The sequence below is a fragment of the Octodon degus genome, unplaced genomic scaffold (assembly GCF_000260255.1).
Source record: "Octodon degus isolate 3935 unplaced genomic scaffold, OctDeg1.0 scaffold00089, whole genome shotgun sequence".
In the NCBI taxonomy this organism is placed as follows: domain Eukaryota; kingdom Metazoa; phylum Chordata; class Mammalia; order Rodentia; family Octodontidae; genus Octodon; species Octodon degus.
This window is the reverse complement of record NW_004524665.1, coordinates 10,639,769-10,660,356: the sequence shown is the minus strand read 5'-3', so window position 1 is coordinate 10,660,356 and position 20,588 is coordinate 10,639,769. Positions and strand designations below refer to the sequence as shown.

The following is a 20,588-nucleotide window of genomic DNA, read 5'->3' as shown; positions in this document are numbered from 1 at the left end:
GGTTCAATCCCCCAGCACCACATGCCAGCCAGCCCTGCCCCCTGGTGGGTTGAGCTGGCCACACACACACACACACACAAATAAATAAATAAATAATAATAATAAAAAAACTACACAAATGCAAGGTCCTGAGTTCAATCTCCAGTACCACAAAAAAAAAAGGGTTTTTTTTCAGAACTGGGGATTGAACTCATGCCCTTGTGCTTGCCATGCAAGTGCTTATTCTACTGAGCCATCTCCCCGGCCCCCTTAAAAAAAAAAAGAAAGGAAAGTACAGTACTCTATAAAAGGAGGTTGAACAGGATAGCAAAACTGTAACGATCTCCATTGCTCTTAAGTAGGAAAAACCAATATAGTGAATACCAACATACATACAAAACTTTTACACAAATTTAATGCAATCCCAATCAAAATTCCAATAGCATATATCACAGAATTAGAGAAAACAATCCTAAAATTCACTTGGAATCAGAAGAGACCCAGAATAGCAAAGGCAATTCTGAGTAACCAAGGGAAGGTGGGGACTCTAACTTTAAATTATACCATAAAGCTATGGTGATAAAAACAGCATAGTATTGGCAACAACAACAAAAAGATCAATGGAACAGATAAGAAGCAGCAGAAACAACTCCAGACATATGCAGGCACCTTATTTTGATAAATGTGCCAAATACCCTCACCGGAAGAAAAAGAGCCTCTAACAAATGATGTTGGAAAAACTGGCGCTGCACACGCCAAAGGTTAAAATTGGACCCGTACTGCACCCTTCACTAAACTAAATTCAGAATGGACCAAAGATCTAAATATTACCACAGAAACACTAAGCCTGCTGGAAGACAGACTAGGTGAAACTCTTGAAGACACTGGTGTAAGCAAATACTTTATGACTAAGACCCTAATCGCACATGAACTATCAAAACAAATCAACAGCTAAGATCTCATCTTATTAAAAAGCTTTTTCACACAAAGAAAAAACACCAACAGAGTGAAGAGACAATTCTGAGTTTTCTCCAACCCAGAATGTGTAGAAAAATGTTTGCCAGCTATTCCTCAAAGGATTACTATTGAGAGCAAATAAAGAACACAAAAAAAATCAGACCTCCCAAATTTAAAAACCCAATCCAAAAACATGCATCTGAGATGAATACACATTTCTCAGATGAAGAAGTACGGACAGCAAATAAATATTTGAAAAAATGTTCAACATCAGTGATTGTGGTGGATTGACAACTGGTCATCAATTTGTAACACCTAGCTGAAATGAACCAGCAGTGCTGGGTGTTGCCAACACAAAAAGGTATTGTTAGGGAGCTGTTGGTTCTCCTGGGGCTGTTGGTTCTTCTGGAGGAGCTATAGCTCGCTTTCCTGATATAAACTCAGCTGTTCTCATCATTGAAGAATTCAGGACCTTTTGGTCACTGAGGATGGCTACGGCTCACTTTAAGGGACTCTGGTCCTTACTTTGAGTACTGCTTCCTAGCTCTGGGGGGAAGACAGTGCACTGTCCAGTGTCCTGGAGCAGCTTGTCACACTGGCTTTCCTGACATGGGAACGCTAGTTTCCGTCACTGGAGGAGCTCATGACCTCACTGTTGCTGAGGATGGTTGTGGTACTTTCAGGAGAGCTCTGGTTCTTACCTGGAGCATTGTTCCCTGGCTCAAGTGCACATCCCTCAGCCTGCTAGCACAGCTCCATCACTCTGCTGGCACACTTTCCAGCTTCCACCACTGACTCTTGGGGTAACTTGCATGAGACACTGTTGTGGGCCCTAGGCCTCCAGCTGGACTCACAGGGTGTGTTGTCATGGGCCCTAGGCCTCCAGCTGGACTCACAGGGTGTGTTGTCATGGGCTCTAGGTCTTCAGCTGGACTCATGCAGGACATTGCTGTGGGATTGAGACCCTCAGCTCAATTTTTGGGGTCTTTAGTGTGTGGACAGATTTCCCCCACACATCTGTATTTTGAGTCTTTGGGTAACTATTACAAAGTAATCCTATAGTTATGTGTCCTCGTAAACCCTGACTACAACATTGGTCATACAAGACATGCAAATTAAAACAACATTGAGATTCCATCTCACCCTAGAAAGAACAGGTATTATCAATAAATCAACCAATACCTCTTTAAAATAAAACATAGGGGTTGGAGAGATAGCTCAGCAATCTAAGCACCTGCCCGGCAAGTGCAAGGACCCAGGTTCGGTCCCCAGTACCACATGCCATGCCATGCTATGCTGGCCCCAGAACCTGTTCCAGGCACTCTGTGCCAGCCACCAAAACTGGGCATGGTGGTGCATACCTGTAATACCAGTGCTGGAGAGGCTGAGACAGGAGGATAACTACAAGTTCGAGCTACATATCAATACCCTGTACCTAGTAAATAAATATTTTTAATTTAAAAATTGAAATAAAAAATTTTTTTTAATTTTGTGTGTGTCATTGGCCAAGCATTGGCCGTGACTCATCCACATGGCTGCACTGATAAAGGTTCTACAATGTGAGGTACAGGATCTCAGGACAAATCCTGAGGGCATTTCACTGACCTTCTCAGACCAAAAAGCTACAACTCTTGTTGCATAGGTCCTGCTTTACCTTAATCTTAACCATCCAGAAGAAAAGTATGAAGACGAAATCATAAGAAATAAAGCCATGCTGTTAAGTTGAGCTGTGGGGGACTCAAGTCAATAATTTCTGACATTGCCAGTTAAACAGAAGACCCAATGCTATTATGGGCTACTGGACTCTTTTAGAAAATTTTGCTGAGTTTACACACCTATAATATTCAATAACGGAACTTAGAAAAAATGGGGTACACAGATGAATGTCCATTTTGTATCTGTGTATTCAAAGTGGTTGGGATAGATATATAGTTACATTCTGTTAATAAATAGAATGATTTGTTCTAATGGTGTTTGTAAATAGGATCACAAGTCCGCATCTTGTACAGCAATTAACCACTAAGAAGAATATATGCAGTGTATTATTTGTTGAAAAATAAAAAAATAAAATAAAATAAAGACAACATTATGCAGTAAAAAATAAAAATAAAAATAAATAAATAAATAAATAAACTGTGTGTGTGTGTGTGTGTGTGTGTGTGTGTGGCCAGCTCAGCCCACCAGGGGGCGGCCCTGGCTGGCATGTGGTGCTGGCGGATTGAACCGTGGTCCCCTTGCTTTGCTAAGTTTGTTCTAAGCAGGTGCTTTAGACCACTGAGTAATCTCACCAGCCCCGAAATAAAATTTTTTTTAAAAAAATCAATAATCAACACTGGCAGGGCTATGGGGAAAAAGGAACCCTTCTCCACTGTTAGTGGGAGTGTGGACTGGTACAACCACTATGGAAATCAGTGTGGAGATTCCTCAAAAAACTAGGATTGGAGGTCCCACTGGACCCAGCTATTCCCCTTCTTGGTATCTTCCAGAAAGAATTAAAAGCATCATACCACAGTAATATACACATAACTATGTTTATAGCAGCATAGTTTGTAATAGACAAATCTTGGAAACAACACAGGTGCTTATCAACTGGTAAATGGATAAAGAAGATGTAGTGGTTTTTTTATACAATGGAGTACTACTCTGCTAGAAAGAATACACTCTTGAGACAGTCTTAGGATGCACTATGAGACCATAATATTAAGTTAAATAAATTGGACACATGTATAAATTCCACATTGTTTTTCAGATCTGAGAAATCAAAAGTGTAAGTAAGAACCAAAAGGTGGGAGGCAGGGAGGCGGAGTATCCTCACTGGCAAGTTCTGCTCACCCTCAAGGAAGAAACACCCTGAGCTGACAGTCTCTAAAGAACGGGAAGCCCCAGACCACCTCACAAGTTCAGCCACATCTGCCTCCCAGACGCTGAAAATGGAGGCTGGATCAGGGCCAGAGAGACAGCTAGCGACATAAGTGCCTGCCTGGCAAGTACAAGGTCTCAAGTTTGATCCCTGGTACCATAGATAGACAGACAGACAGACAGACAGACAGACAGAATGAATGAATGAATGAATGAATGAATGAATGAATGAATGATTTTTAAAAAGAAAACGAGGGTTGGAGATGGCCTGCAGCAAAGTCTGCTGGGACTGGGTAGGTAAGGGCCACTTCCTCCCGCCATGTGTGACCTACAGCACTATGTGATCTAACACTGGCTTTGACACTCTTCTTCAGGGCCAGATCCCTGTATCAAAAACTGATGCAGGCTCTTGGATGAGGGTCACACCCTCTGTCACATCCCAGTGTGCTCAGGGGCCCAAGCTGGACAGGTACAACTATTGGAAGTGCATGGCATGGTCTTTCCCACAACAGCTAAGAACAACAAGGCAGGCAGCACTTCCTCAGCCTCCAGGTCTCCAGCACTGCCAAAGCTACCACTGAAATCCCACACAGCTCACCCAGATGGCCATAGCCCACCACATGCTTGGCACTGGGGCCAAGGCGGGTGCGCAGGTCAATCACGAGGTCATAGAGCCGCTCCACAGGTAGGGAGATGTCGTACTTGAACACATAGCCATCATGGCTTAGCGCCTCTGTGATCCTCTCCCTCAGGGACCATAGTACCTAGAACAGGACAGATGTCACACGTCACCATGACAGCACCTGCACCACTGTCAGTAGGCAGCCAGGCTCTGGTCATAGGGTAGCAGCATGTTCCCTGTGCACAGGAAGTGTGTCCTAAACCATAACACAGGCCGCCCATGGGCTTGCTCCAGGTCAGCACTAAGACTTCAGGGACCTCCTGGGAGAAGTCAGGCAGCTGCACATCCTTCCCAGAAGAGGGCTGAATGAGGAGGGCCAGAACACGGGGCCAGCCTAGACTCAGTCTGCTGCAAGGCAAGGGGTCCTGAGACCGTGAAATGGAGGTAGGAATTGAGCATGCAGAAGGACCTGACACTCAAGGTCCTGGGAGATCTGTGGGAAACAAAGGGACAAACTGATGGCTAAAGTGGGAAACTGAGTCAGAGTGGGACACAGGAAGGGTTCTGGGACCACATACTAAGATGGGAGGGGGAGCTCACCCAGGTAAATGGATCCAGTTTTCATTTGATTTTGAGCATCCACTGGAGGACAGAAATGCATCTCCCAGCTGTGGGGCCTCTTCCCCTATCAGGCACTGATCTACTAGGATCTGAACCCTGGCACCAGCCCTGCATAGACCCCATCACTCCAGGAGCCACAACGAATCCTTCCAAGGGGACTGTGTTTCCACACAAACCCTGAAGAGCACACAAGAGCCCTCATCACCCAACCTCTCACCCATGTCAGGTCCCTAGCTCTCTCACTGTCATTCACAGAGGCCTGACCACTCCATGCACAGGCACCCATCTGCCTTGAATGTCTCATTGGTCCTGACAGGTGCTGCTGCCTCAGCTCCCCCATCTACCCAAATGCTCCAGCCTCTCCACCCTGGGAACTTTCTAGAACATGCAGGATCTGCCCCCAAGGCCACCTGGCTTGGTTCAAATGCCCTTCAGAACCCTTCAGGTCCCACTGCCCTGAGGCTGACAAGGGACAAGGTCCTGACTGTAGGCTATGCAGGCACAGCCCTTGCTGTCCAGGTCACTATGACAGCCCCGCCAGAAGGGAACCTAGCACATCCAACCAGTGTTGGCTGATGAATGAATGTGTAGAGGTAGCACAGGTATGCAAACCACACCTGCTGGCCACAGCTCCACAGCCCTGGCATAGCACACATCTCCAACTAGCAGGTGAGAACAGGCAGCCAGGCAGAATGCCCCAAGGCTGCTCCTAATCACACAACACTGGCTTCTGCAGATGCGCACTGGGCTCATCTGCAAGACACATCAAAAGTCCAGAGCTTCCAGAGGAAAAACCCCAGAGAAACCATGCCGTACTTCAACACATAGCCATCATGGCTTAGCACCTCTGTGATCTCACCCTCGGGGCCCAAACAGCGCTTCCCCCGCAGCTCATCAGAGAAGCCTCTGAAAGCCCATCAAGAGGGCTCCACAGGCTACACCACACAGACAGGGCCAACACACAATACTGCTGACCGACCAGCACCAGAAGGATCTTCTGGCACAGGGCTGGATGTCTCAAGGATCTTCGTGGAAAGCCTGTAGGAACAGCAGGCAGGAACAAAGGGGATCATGTAGCCACAACTCCCACATCTGCTGGCCCTGTGTCAACTGTGAGCCACAAGTACAGGACATGAAAGGGCTGCAGACAGACAGCCAGGGAGACAGTAGGCCACGCAAGCCCACAAGCGACTCCCAGGTGGTTCTGGCCAAGGAGATGCCTTTCTGAGTCAGGCAGCCATCGCACACAGTCCCCAGTGGAAGAGGCACACAGTGGAGCAACAAAGGTACCTACATGAGGAAGGAGGAAGGGCGTCTCTGTGCCTGTGGCCACCAGGCCAGGGTATGTCTGTTACCACAGATGATCTGCCAGGACTAAGGACAATGGGACCAAAAAAATAGGGACCCATCAGAGGAAGCACAACTGTTCCATGCACCCAGCTGGGTGCTGAACTGGGCCATCAGGCAGCAGACCAATGTCTACCATTCAGGGCACCAGACTCTAGAAGATGCCCAGGACACAGTCACGAGCAACCCACATTCCTGCCCTCACTGGCAAACACAGATCACACCACCATGTGAGAATGAGGGGACATTAAGGCATGGGGCTGGCAAAAGCAACATCTTGTCACCAAGCTCCAGTCTCAAGACTGTACAGGACAAAGATGCACTGTCACTGATGCAGAACTGGGTGTCTCTGTGGGCTAGGGTGCAGGCAGTCCTGTACCTAAGAAATCAAAAGCCCAAGGCCGAGGTGGCTTCATGCAGAATATCCAGACCTTCTCTAAACAGAAACCACATATGTGGCTGCCCTGCCCCCTGCTGGCCACTCACCACACTGCAGCCAAGGACAAGGTGGACACCAAAGAGACAACTCCACACTGCCAGGTGCCTAGAATGACCCACAGTGCCCCCACCAGCCCCACAGCTCTGTTCACCCTGCAGCTTGGTTGGGAGGATGAGAGGGATACTGTTTACTGAGGAAAATTATCTGGTCCCTACGAACACACTTTTCATCCCACATGCAACTTGACTCCTGGTCATGCCTCAGCAATGCAAGACAAACCACACTGTCCAGACCCCACAGCTGCATGGGAGAGGGAAGAAGGGCCCAAACTACATAAGGGCACCTGGACTTTTCTCTGGTCAGTGCCCACAGTGCCATCAGTCACCAGGCCAGAGTCTAGTGCCTTTTCCAAGAAGCCATCCAGCTTCTCCGCATCGTGGTCTCCACTGGAACCCGAAGTCTCAACCAGGATATAGAAGGGACTCTCTGGAAGAGGCAGAAAGACAGTCAGCCAGACCTGGACTATCCCTGCAGAGACCAAACTCTGGGCCACAGAGCCTTCTGCCAACCCCAAGTTTCCTAGAAGAGGCTCTGTACCCCTGAAAATGCTCCTCCCCAGAGTGACCCTGAGAGGGCTCCTCCCTGCTGCCACAGTGGCACTGCTGGTACTAGGGCCCCTTCTCCCATTTGGAGACCTCCAAGCTAAGCACAGGAGAAGTGGCTGTACCTTGGACTGGCCTGGTCAGGTGGAGGTGCTGCCCAACCAGCTGCATGCACTCAGCATCCATGAACTCAAAAGCAGACAGGATCTCACCCAGCATCCCCTTGCAAGTGCTGAAGACCTGCAGGACCTCCGTGAAGCCTGGGCAACCTGCAACAGGTCACAGGGAATCATGGTCAGGCAGCACAAGGACAGTGGGACTCAGAGCTGCAACCTGTAGGTGCCAGGTATCCAATACTCATGCAACTTGCAAGGTGAGGAGAGGAGGTTAAGGGCACACCAGCATGTTGGCCAACAAGTTTGTCTCAAGGTCACCTCCAGAGTCCAGGACAGGAAATGTGCCTAAGAACTGTCATACAGCACCCACCTGGCAGGGAAATCCAGAGGGGACACACCTGGAGTCTGCACATGTGTGCCTACAAGAGGTAGCCTTTGGAAAGTGGCCGCCTGGGTTTCTCTTAGCATAATGGACACCCGGTCTCATCTGCTCTTACAGGTTTCTAGACACCCCAAGGTACCTGCAGCACTCCAGGCTAGGGCCTACCAGCACAGCCCCACCCAGGGAGCTGACTGAACAAGTAACAAAGCAGATGTTCTTGGGAGTAGGCAGCCCCAGAGACCCTGCAGTGGGGGGTTACACGTGACCAGGCTTTAAAGCAACCAATGTCAGCCAGCAAAAGCAAGGCAACCCCCAAGGAAGGTACCTGCACCTCTGCTTCCTCAAGCCCCAGAGCTCTTCATGGCAATGAACTGGCACTGCTAGGAAGCCTCATACACAAGACACAGGGTGGTTCAAGCAAAGCCTCAGGACAGCCAGCACCACAGACCACAGACCCCAAACACTGAACTGCCTACCACATTGTCATGCACAGTACCACAGAAAATCACACTGGCTGTATGTGAATACAGGTAAAGTAAACTACAAAAAGTAACACTGCACATCTTAAAAGAAAAATGAGAAAAACTTCCAGAAACAAAAACTATAACCATCAAATTTTTTTTTTAATTTTTTTTTAACCATCAAATTTTAAATCCAGTGGACAGCAAGAGGCCCTCCAGGATGTGCCTGACCATGCAGGCAATGCCGCAAAGGGTAGTAAGCACAGATGGAAAAGTGGTCAAAACCAAGCACACAGCACCAGGGGCACATAGGGAGGGCAGGAAGATCAGGAGCCACACAGACAGCTGCAAGTCCCCCTGATGTCCAATCACTGTCCCCAAAGAGAAAGAAACAGGGGAGACCTGTTTCTTTAAGCATTAACACAGGACTTCCCCAAACTACAAAAGCCACTTAAGTTCAGCAATTCCAAAAATATGAAAAGGAAAACTTCAGAAGACTAAAAGAAAAGAAGAGGCGCAGGCACAACAGCGATGAAGGACCAGGGCTGAGACACCAGCAGGGGTTCTCCGCGGCAGCAGCAAATATACTCTCTGGCCTCCTGTGTCTCCTAGGCTTGGGTTACAGACCCTTCAGTGCAGGTCAGTCTTTGTGTCCAGGATGAAATTCAAGCAGTTCATGGGTGGACAGAAAGCAGAACACAAAGCACAGCCCATTCCCTCTCACAGAAGTTAACATCTTGCTTGGTATGCAGACAGGCACAAAGGGGGTACTCTCTTGCCTCCTCTCCCACTGACAACAGCAGTGTAGCAACATGGGAACAGCCCGAGACTGCCTTCCTGCACAAGAGGGGACCACTCACACCAATCGTGCCTGCAGACGACAGCCAGTCCCCCAGACTGACTTGAGCCCTCACCTTCAGATTCATACAGCGCTGTCACTCATGGTGGACGTAACAGCTATGAAACCAACATCTGATGGGAATTTCTAACCTGGACATCAACACCAAGTATCAGTGTCCCTGAAAGTAACCATTTTTCTAAGCAAGAATTAAACTGTAGTGTGCAAGGCTGTTGCAGGCAAGCCAGCTACCCAGATCTCTTGGACTGTAGAGGGGTACTATGTCCCTGAAGAAGGACAGCAATGGCACAGTGACATCAGGAGTACACACAGGTATTCAGACAGCATTGTATTCAAGTGACCTGCTTGGTCTTCATCTGACTGGGATCAGGTATCTAACCATGGGTCTGAATCAGAAAAATTATAACTCAACCTATCATTTTCCCTATTGTGATTATTTTGATCATGGGATCTGCTTGGCAGATCAGTGCCTTGAGGAGATGTACACTGAAAAAACTAACAGCTACCCCAGTTGCTAAGGAGAGCAAAATGCATTCCCCTGCCAGCTCCACAGAGAACTGCTCTATGTACCAGAAACAAGATGTAGAGTGGAAAACCTGTTTGAAATTAGTTTTGCAAAGGTTCTTCTTTTTTTTTTAATTTTTTATTTTATTTTATTGTGTGTGGGGGGCCAGCTCAGCCCACCAGGGGGCAGGGCTGGCTGGCATGTGGTGCTGGGGGATTGAACCGTGGTCCCTGTGCTTTGCCAAGCTTGTTCCAAGTAGGTGCTTTAGACCACTGAGCCATCTCTCCAGCCCGCAAAAGTTCTTAAAGACAAAGAAATTCTAATAGACTTGTATTTATGTCCTCCTATGACTGGAATTTAGGAACTTGGAGGCTAGTAGCTCACTCTTTGAAGGACTAGTCACTCTACAAAGAGAGCACATGGACATGAGACATCTAAGGTGTGCAACACAGTGAGTGATAAAAAACCCCTCTCCCCAAGAAATAACTTCACCAAAAGGAAGTCTCAACAGCTTCTTCCTTTTTTTTTCCTGTATTTTAGGGAATGTTCTTCAGGGTATTCAGGGTCTCACTACTAGATCAAACTCATAGTGATTCTCCTGTTTACAGCCTCCCAAGAGCTGGGATTACAAGCACACGCCACCACGCCCAGCCTCAATCATAGTCTCAGTGTGCCCCGGGGGCAGGGCCGGCACGGCAGGCCTGGGGATCGAACTCCAGCCCTGCTGGCAGGTGCTTTAATCCACTGAGCTATTTGGCTGGCCCTAACAGCTTCCTCCACATTCTTTTAGAAAATTTCTATATATATATTACATGTTTATACACTTGTGGTATATATTTACATTTGTATGTCTATTTATATTTGTATATATGTACACAATTTCCTTGTCACAAATGGAAACGCACAGAAATTCTGTTCTATACTTATAAAAAACTAATAATGTAAATCTTGGAGATATTTCCATGTTAGCATAAGAAGGGTACTTTTGTTCATTTGAAGAAAGGATCGCTCAGGGCGGGGCCTGTAATATGATTCCATGGTACAAGTCCCTGCCTAGCAAGTACAAGGTCCTAAATTCAATTCCTAGCACAAAAAAAGAAAGAAAGGGGGGCGGGAGGCGGAGGGGGAGGAAGAGGGAAGGAGGGAAGGATCTTGCTATGTGTCCTAGACTAGCCTCAAACTCATAGTCTCCTGCCTCAGTCTCCCAAGTGCTGGGATTATAGCCTAGCCCATTCTTTTCTAATGGCTCCATAAGTTTCTACTGTGTGACTACAGTTCCAGTGTGGGCATTCAGATTAAGTTCTGTCTGTGGTATAAGCAGTATCAGTGGAATATTTCTTGCAGGCAGAGTATAACTGTAGGGTAATTTCCTTGAACGAAATTCCAAGATCAGTTGAGGTATGCCTTTTTATTATTGACAGACATGTCTAACCTATATACCCTCTAAGGGTGTTTGGGCCTTGTTTTGAATCTGCAAGATTCTCACATCTTCAGCTTTCATTTTCTTTTTTTTCCTAATTAAACGGTTGGCTGACACAATGTAAGATCAAAATAAGAACGATACTACTAAATGAAACTGTATTTATACTTTTAAAAAGTTCTAAGACGGCCTAGGATGGGGGTGACAGCAAGGATACAACAGCTTCCCATCAACAATGAATCCAGAGTCTCTAACCTGACAGTAGTGGCAGCAGAGAGCAGGGCGGCCTCAGGGCAGCAACTGGGGAAAAGATAAAAGCCTTGAGGGCACTTGGCACACAGACTCCACCACAGCAGACAAAGAAGTCCAGAATTATGAGGACGGATTTAATAGAACACTGGACTTAAGAGGAATGGGAAGCAAAGGCACCAGCCCATGAAGTCATAATAATTAGGGTGATTGGACTGAAAAGACATGACAAAAGTAAGATCCATGACTAGTAGAGCGTGTCAGAGCGAAAGTGGCATTAGGGAATCCACACTCCTAAGCATCCATGGAGGATAAGGCATGAAGTGGCCCGGACTGGGAAGTTGAGGACACCTTCTGTTCCTTAGAAGAGGTGGGAGGAAATGACAGTAACTACCCAATGCAAATGACAGCATGAAAGGAGACAAGGGACTAGGGGGGAAGGCAGGAAGGGGAAAGGAGCTTTTCCCAACACTGCTCCAACAGGCAGTGGGTCTGATGACATGGACCCTGAGTGTGGACACATTGTTGCAGGCATGTTCTCAACCAGGAGTCACTCCTCAGGGACAGCACTCACTACCTATGGTGATTAAGACTGTGTCCTACAAGAGGGGTGCTATCCCACAAGACCGTATAACTTTGGTGAGTAATCCAACTTCCTGAGCAAGAAGACTGCTGGATCCCAGAGAACAAAAACAACTACTAACCAGTGTACTAAAAAGGAGGGTCACCAAAGGAAAAGCTGTCTTCTGTGCTTCTGCAGAAAGCTATCTACACGGTCAAGCAAGACCATGACCCACTCTGGTGGCAGACACTGTCAGAGGAGCTCAGGGGCTCTCTACATGGCTCCAAAAGAAACACTGAAAAAACCTTAACGAACCTTGGTATTTGGGGGGGGGGAAAAAAAGTTAATTTGATTGATACCAGTCTCTTTAACTTGGTCTTAGACATTCAGGAAAAAAAATTATTAAAGATATACTAAAATGAGGGGCCGGGGAGATGGCTCAGTGGAATAAGTGCTTCTCTGGCAAGCGTAAGGCCCTGAGTTCAATCCCCGGTTCCACCAAAAAAATAAAGCTATACTAAAATGATAATATAGACAAAACATCAAAAGGGGCTCCAACCACTGACCTCTGTCGACAGTTTCTGGCTACACTAGTAAACAGATCTAAGAGCCAACTGTTTACAATTACCTGATTACAACTGCTACTCCAATCTCTTAAAAACAGTATCTATGACTTCTTTTCCAATCTGCTTTCTAGTCTTCATGCTTTAAAGTTTATTTATTCTTGCTTAGTGAAGAGGTAACGTTCTTTCATTTTCCCCCACAAAAGAGACTCTAGCTCAAACCCAATTACTTGACCTTCTCACTCATCTACACCAGCAGATATGAACCCACCTTATCCAGCTAACATGGTCCTGATAAAGAAACACAACGGAAAGAATGAACTCTTCATAGAGTTTGAATAAGAGTGAGGATATTTAAATGAGAAGGAATTGCGAGAAACCTTAGCTCTTTCTTTTCTATCAAACGAGAGTGCCTCCACACTAGACTCTAGTCTACCTTGGGCACCCCATCCCAAACACACCAAGTTACTAGAAATGCCTGCTCAGTTTACATTTTGGGAACACAGCTAACAGCTGAAGATGAATGAACACCCAAGGACTTTCAGTGCCCCATACCTTATCCCTCCCCTCCCTTAACAATTCTATTCAGCAATCCTTCATACTGTTTAAACTAGCCAATCAGGATAGATTATAAACCTTCAACCCAAACAATGAGGAAAAAAGTCAACTGCTTCTCCTGCTTCACCAGAACACTGTGCACCTACTACCCCAGTGCTAGGGTATATTTGTACCCTTTTGCAAAAGTAAAAAGGCTTGTTGAAAAACATCCTAGCCTAATGCAGGGAGATACACCTACCACCACACTCTTGGAGACTGAGGCAAAAGAACTACAATTTTGACAACTTAGAGACTTAGAAAGATCTTGTTTCAGAATTTATAACTTGTTTTTTTAAAAAAGTGGGAATATAGCTCAGTTTGAAGGCCCTCGGTTCAATCACTAGTGCTGAAAGAAAAAGGAGGGAGGGTCCTGAAACCTACCACACGTGACATCATTTCCCTCTAATCTCACTGCACACTACCTAAAATTCGAGCACAGAGGGGCAAAGCAGCACAAGAGAACCTCAGTTTGGTTTGTGTTATGGTTTGTATCTAGATGTTCCCCCAAAGCCTCATGTTTCATGGGGTGAGCTTCAAGAGTTTGTAATTAATTCATGATCCAATGCTGGGATTATGAGTGTGGGTGCTACACCTGTCCTGGGGCAGAAAGCCTGAATGCAATATAAGGGGAGGAAATAGGCTTGCTCACTGGCGTTGCTCTTCTCTTTTTGTTCATGCTGTTTTGCTGTTTTCTGCCACCATGAGCTGCTGCCCTCTGTCATGTGCCACTCTGCCTTGGAGCCAGCTGATTATGGACTGAAACCTCCACAAACTGAGCTAAAGAAATCTTTCCTTCCTTAATTTTGGATGTCAGGTATTTTGTCCCAGCAACAAGAGAAGATTAATCAAGACAGTTATAGATAAAGTATGGTCAATGCACGACAGGCAAAGGTTTCTAATTGGAGGCCATACTCTTTGAGCACCAGGGTACTAGGTCCTGACCCCTGACCCCTCTGGGAACAGAGAAGCCAGAACAAACAGGTCCCTCCCACCCTCACCCTGCCAGTCCTAGAAATCCCAGGGCTGTTTCCCACCATCTAGCACAGCCAAGGACACCTACCAAGGAAGGCCACATTCACAGCCTTGGGCCTGGGAGGGCACAAGATGGACACAGCTGTGATGACCCCCAGGGTGCCCTCCGACCCAATGAACAGCTGCTTCAAGTCGTAGCCTGTGTTGTCTTTCCTCAGGGATGTCAGGCAGTCCAAGACAGTGCCATCAGCCAGGACCTGGAAGGGAAGAGACACAGGCCTTCACACTGGCCAGTTCCAACATCTGCCTTTGCACTTTTCCAGCCTCCATAATGAGGGTAGTATCCCAATCCACCCCACCCACAGCAGGAGCTTCCACCTGCTACAGAAGCAAAATGACCCCAAGAGTCACTTGGCTGGACAAAGGAAGGATTTTTTTTCTTTCTTTCTTTCTTTCTTTCTTTCTTTCTTTCTTTCTTTCTTTCTTTCTTTCTTTCTTTCTTTGTTTTTGGTGCCAAGAAGAACTCAGGACCTTATGCTTGCCAGGCAGGTGCTTATGCCACTGAGCTATAAAGAAGGATTGGGTGCTTATGCCGACCAAAGGAAGGATTTTTCTTCCTGGTTGGAGCAAGATTCCCCCAACTTTACCATCACCATGCACCCTAGAAGCTCAGTGTCCAGCTGCTAGAGGGAGGCCTGCTTGAAGAAAGGATAATACCTGGGGAACACAACTAAGACAGAGCACCTAGGGAGCCTATCTGGGGCATACATGTGGGGGAGCACACATAAAGAACATACCAGGATGAACACACCTGGGAAAGCACACTTGGGGAATATACCTGGGGAGTATATCTGAGAAATACACTTGGGAACACACTTGGTGGGGTGTACCTGGGACAGCACACCTGGGGGAACATACCTGGGAGGAACATACCTGAAGTAGTACTGCAGTGGTTCTGCCTACACTGGGACCCTTTTTCCCTATAAGCATTGTGGTCCCCAGACTGTGAGCCTCAAGTTTGCTGGCTGGTTCTTAGAGTTTGAGGCTTACTGACAGGCTTACTTGGAAACAAGAGAAGGCAATGTACCAAGAAAATAAACACCAGCCATCAGAAAACAAAGCTACTGGGACACTGTGACTTCAAGAATAAACAGTTTTGGGGCCAGGGAGATGGCTCAGTAGAATAAGCACTTCCCTGGAAAGCGTAAGGGCCTGAGTTCAATCCCTGGTTCTCAAAAAATAAATAAATAAATAAATAAACAAACAAACAAACAGTTTTGTTTTTGTCTTCTACCTGAGTGAACAGGACAAAAGCCCTGCCCTTCAGAAACTGCAACGGGTGATAGGCAGGACTGCACAGATTCTGGGAAACAAGCTGTTGCTGGAGGCCCTCACTAACAGCTCTGACCACAACAGGAGGCCAGGCCCAGGTAGGACACTGCTGTGCTGCGTCCCCTGGTGGCTCCTCATGTGGCTGTGCCATCTGTGGCACAAGAAGCAGAGCAGGCCTCCTGGAGTGGAGTGTGGAACCCAGGGGCTGGCGCAATGGGACCTCTAATCTGGGTTGTGGCCCTGATTGCCTGAGGTGGCCTCCTGCATCCTCACCATCACCTGGGCCCTGAAAAAACAGAATGACTGCAAGACCCCCACAGCTCTGCCCAAGCTGGCACCAGCTCACCACTTCCAGGCCGAGGACAGTCCCCCGTAGCGAGCCATAGCGCAGGAACCGCAAACCACCTGCATTGGTCGCCACGTTGCCCCCAATGTGGCAGCTGCCCTTGGCTCCCAAATCCAGAGGCATGATGAAGCCCCGCTCCTGCACATAGTGGTTCAGCTCCTCCAGCACACAGCCCGCCTGGCAGAGTAGGATTCCTGTGGAGAGCAAAAGTACTGCCACGGCCCATGGCTCCGGGCACACAAGAACAGTCATGGCTGGGAGCCCAGCCCTGCTACCCTGCAGATGCGAACCAGCCAGAAGGAATGCCCAGTGCAGAGCAGAGCTGAAGAAGAGGCCTCCCTTTCGACCCTGCCCAGCCTCTAAGTCACCTTTGCAAAAGAAAAACTAGAAAGTCAAAAGTGGAGAAAGGGCTGGGGAGATGGCTCAGTGGAATAAGTGCTTCCCTGGCAAGCGCAAGGGCCTGAGTTTAATCCCCGGTTCCACAAAACGGTAAAAAAAAAAAAAAAAAGTGGAGAAAAACCACGCATGCACTCATATGCATCACCACACTATGGAAAAGTGCTATGGCCACAATGTGTCAGAGTCTATGGGGACCAGAGTGACAAGTGGCCAATGCCAGCCACTCTGCCTCGCCAGCCTATGACACACACATTTGTTCACCGCACCGCAGCGCAGATGGCTGACAAGGAAGGACAACCCTGACTAGCACAGGGAGGGACATGGTACCATGTCCCTCCCTGGGGGCAGCATAGACTTACCAGACACGTCATGGAAGCTGATGACCTGGTTCATGAGAGCAGTGGAGAGGATGATCTCATCGAAGACGGGGACACTGCCTCCCACCAAGCCTGTGTTCCCTCCCTGTGGGTTCACAGCCAGGTTCCTCTGGTGACAGTGCCTGAGATGAAGAGGGGCATCAAGCCAGCATCTCCACTCCCAGGCCAGTATCCCTGAAGGCAATACCACGGGGCCAACACTTGCCCCCCAAGCCTGGTCCCTGCCCTCAGCTCCCCAGTGCTTCTCCCACCACACTCATGGGGAGTCTGACCAAGACAACATGTTTCATGGAACTGCACAGGCCCTGTGCCTGACGCTTTCTTCAATCACAGTGGGGCAGTGAGTGTGACCTGACTCATCCTCTGTGGCCTCACCTCTAAGGAGAGTGATTCCTAAGAGCCCAGCAAGTTCCCGTGGTGCCCACACCTTACCATCTTCACTCTTATTAGTCCCTCAGCTACTGCAGTGTCCCCATACCCCTGACCCACACAGCCCCAAACCATTCCTTGTGGTCAGCATGGGCAACTCCTGTCTACCCAGGTCCACTCTGCAAAGACCTAAAGTGAGGACTCCGATAGGGAGGAGTTTGGGGAAAGAGGTACACAAAATGAGCCCCAGGAGACAACATGCTACAGGGTCAATACTGCAAGTGTGACCTGTGACCATGACAAGTATCTCCTATCTCCACCTAGGATACCATATTTACTATTACCTGAGGATGCAGGATACCTCCTCTGTGGTCCGGGGCCTCAGCAGCACCTTGCTACACCCTGAGACAGAGAACCACACATCAGCTGGTAAGAGGGAAGAGATCTGGGTATCTGAGCTCATGCAAAAGGATGATCTCTCCAAATACTTGTTCTTCCCAAGGGGGTGAGTCACAAAGCACAGCTGTCAGGCCCCACATGCTCGAAGACAAGATAGGAAGAGAAAGCGAGGCCCAGTGACATGATAGGCAGGGAGCTGGTCTGGCCACAGGGGTCAGCATGTAGTAGTGCTGCAGAAACCTGCCATCCTCCACTTCCACTAGGACAAAGATGGCCAGGGCCACACCGAGGGACACCCAAGAGGATTCTCTGCCACAAAGTCAAAGTATCCCGCTGAGACTCCAAACACCCTGCTGCTCCTCAAACTGCCACCTGGTGACTTAGGACATGTTTCTCATGCTCACACATCAGCTACTACAACAGCTGCCAGGCAGTGATTTTTAATCCGTCCACCACCATGATGCATTCACTTGGCCATCATGTGAGGGGCTGGCTCACAGAGTCCTCTCACACACTGCCTTTTCCATCTCACGCCAGAAATGGTGGGTGGCAGGCCTGCTAAACTTGTACTTAGTCACTGCCACCTCAGACAACCAGGTTTCCCTCAGCCCTGTGGACTTCTTCAAGCCTTGGAAGAAGCTGTCATCATTCTTTCTGCAATTCTAAGAATTAAACATTACACAGTTCCTATCTCACTTCCTGACTCTGAAAGACACAAATTTGCTTGTTACCCATGAGAGGCTTTTTGCTGAGTGGGCTGTGCTGCACTGGGGATGCCAGGCTGAGACAGATGTCTGAGGCTTTTCATCCTGCATAGGCTCAGAGGTGGGAGCCTACTGGCAAAGTTTGAGATCCCCACACATAAAACATCCTACAGACTTCTGAATCTTCCTGTCAAACACAGAAAAGTCCAGGCAGGATTCGTACTCTCAGGACCTCAGCTAATTCCAAGGGAAAGACAGTGACAAGGGCCTCCAGATGCCCCACCACGTACACAGTGCCAGGTCCACAGAGCACAGAGGAGGCAGGAAGAGCACACATACTGGGAACTGCCCAAACCCGGGTCAGGAAATGACCATCCTAAACATGTGGGGCAAAAAAAACAGCCACATGCCATGCCCACCCACAGGCTGCATCACCTTCCACGTCACCTGGGTTGGTGACAACCAAACAGTGCCCCTCCCCAACATTTCAAAGGGTCTTAGACCCCCAGGAGCACCATAGTCCAACTAGCCTGACCTGAGCAATTTAGTGACTCAGTGTGACCCTTTCTCAAAATAAAAAATTAAAAAATGGTTGAGATTATTATAGCTTATATCTAAAATGTCCCCCAAAGCCTCTTGTACTCCCAGGTGGGGGGTCTAGGGAAGTGACTGGTTCCTGGATATGTAATACTAGACCATGGTGTGTGATGTTGGATTAGTCCACTGATTATTTTAACATAGTTCTGGGTATGGATGCTGGATTTATTAAAAACGGAAGAGCCACCCTGGTGTGGTTAGCACCAGCCGAAGGGCTTATAGCCTGGGTGGAATAAAAGGGCAGTGAGAAAGAAGCGTGCACTCCTCTGATGCTGCCCTGCCTTGGAGCCAGCTAACTAGGAGCTTAAGCCTCTGCAAGTTATGAGAAAAACAAACTTTTCTTCTTTAGACCTGCAGGTGTCAGGTATTTTGTCTCAGCAACAAGAAAGTAAGGCATGGGGCCAGGGAGATGGCTCAGTAGAATAAGCGCTACCCTGGCAAGCACAAAGGTCTAAGTTCAATCCAAGTAAGGCAGAGCTATCTATCACTCAGTGCAATGGTTCAATTCCAAGTACCATAAAAGGGGGGGGGGAGAAGGTTGTGTACAATGACTTATACCTAGATGTCCCACAGAGCCTCATACCCTCATAGTGGGGATTCTGAAGGTGACTGGATTATGAGGGTTTATATGGGGTTATCTGTTAGGTGGTGGGCCTGGTTGAAAGAAGCAGGTCACTGAGGGCATGGCCTAGAAGAGTTCATCTCTCTCGCCAGCTCTTCTCTTCTCATTTTCTCTGTTTCCTAGACACCATAAATCAAAATAAACCTCTACTCCTTTTATACTCTGGGTACCAGATATTATGTCTCAGCAACAAGAAAAGTGACGAAGACAGATTTTGGTAACAAGAGTGAGGTTGTTGCCAGGCTATAGTATCTGACCATAGGGTTCAGAAGCCTTTGGAACTGGTTTGCGGAAAAACATAAAAAGGGCTGATGTGGGCTAGTAAAGCCCTAGGATGCTGTGAGCCCAGACTGATGGGAGACTCTGGTCATAGCTCAGAAGACCAGCACACTGACAGAAATACAGTTGGTCAAGATTAGGCTCAGGATGTTTCAAGGCACCACTGAGATTTAGACTCCAGGCCATCTGTCTATATTTTGCCCAGGTCCAGAAACATTGCAGAAAACTGAGATTAAGGGTAGTGGATTAATTAATCTGGCAGACTAAATTTCAAGGCAGTCTAATATTGAAGTGGTGACACGGCTACTGCTGGAGGCTTTTAGGCATCTGTACCTTGAGAATCAAGAGCAAACAGTTCACCAGAACAAGTTTAAGTTTTGTGTTTGATCAGAAAGGTAGCATCATTATGGCCTGCAAAAAAAGTAGAGAATTTGGCTGCTGAAAAGATTACTTACTATTAAGAAGCCAAGTACTTTGGAAGAAGATAACAGAAAAGAAGGCCTGAAGGAATCTACAAGAACCAGCAGGACTCCTCCCTTTACAGATCAAAATTACAAAGGTGAGTTTTATTTGAGGAGAGAGCCCCAGAGCATCATGCTTAAGAAAGGGCACCTAGAAAATTTACTGGCTCACAGTGCTCAACCATCCAGCCATGACATAGGAAAGCTCACTCCCACGCCGGAATGGCAGCAGACCCTGGCATCATTCACATGATAATGGTTTTATGCAGGAGTTGTGGAGTCAGCAATACTTCCATCCAGATTTCAGAGGAAAGCCCGGCAAGCCCGGCAGTATGCTTCTGAAAGGCCTTTCATAAAGCTGTGCATGTAAAAGCTAAAAGCGCACCTCAGGAAGCTGCAATGTCTGAGGAAAACTGCAGAAAGTGACCAAAGCTACTCTAACAGAAGAGTCATTGAGATCTACAAGAACCAGCAATGCCATAAGGCAGAGCCACTCAAATCATTTGGAGCTCACATTTCACCACAGCTTTCCCCAGATAGTGGACACAGAACCAGGGGATATAATGTTTGCCCCACTGGGTTTCAGTCTTG

At 47.7% G+C, this 20,588-nt stretch overlaps 1 protein-coding gene across 2 annotated transcripts in view; it reads right to left on the bottom strand.

Moving 5' to 3' along the window:
• Positions 1–20,588, bottom strand: part of D2hgdh (D-2-hydroxyglutarate dehydrogenase) — a 42,403-nt gene that overhangs the window by 12,434 nt on the left and 9,381 nt on the right. For both annotated transcript variants that reach the window (XM_023722209.1, XM_004637446.2), the window contains exons 3-9: positions 17,280–17,337; positions 16,549–16,688; positions 15,791–15,984; positions 14,201–14,369; positions 7,552–7,695; positions 7,168–7,310; positions 4,394–4,559 (exon numbers count right to left, since the gene is read on the bottom strand). In XM_023722209.1, coding sequence (XP_023577977.1) covers positions 4,394–4,559; positions 7,168–7,310; positions 7,552–7,695; positions 14,201–14,369; positions 15,791–15,984; positions 16,549–16,688; positions 17,280–17,337 — 1,014 coding nt within the window. The remainder of the gene's footprint in view (positions 1–4,393; positions 4,560–7,167; positions 7,311–7,551; positions 7,696–14,200; positions 14,370–15,790; positions 15,985–16,548; positions 16,689–17,279; positions 17,338–20,588) is intronic.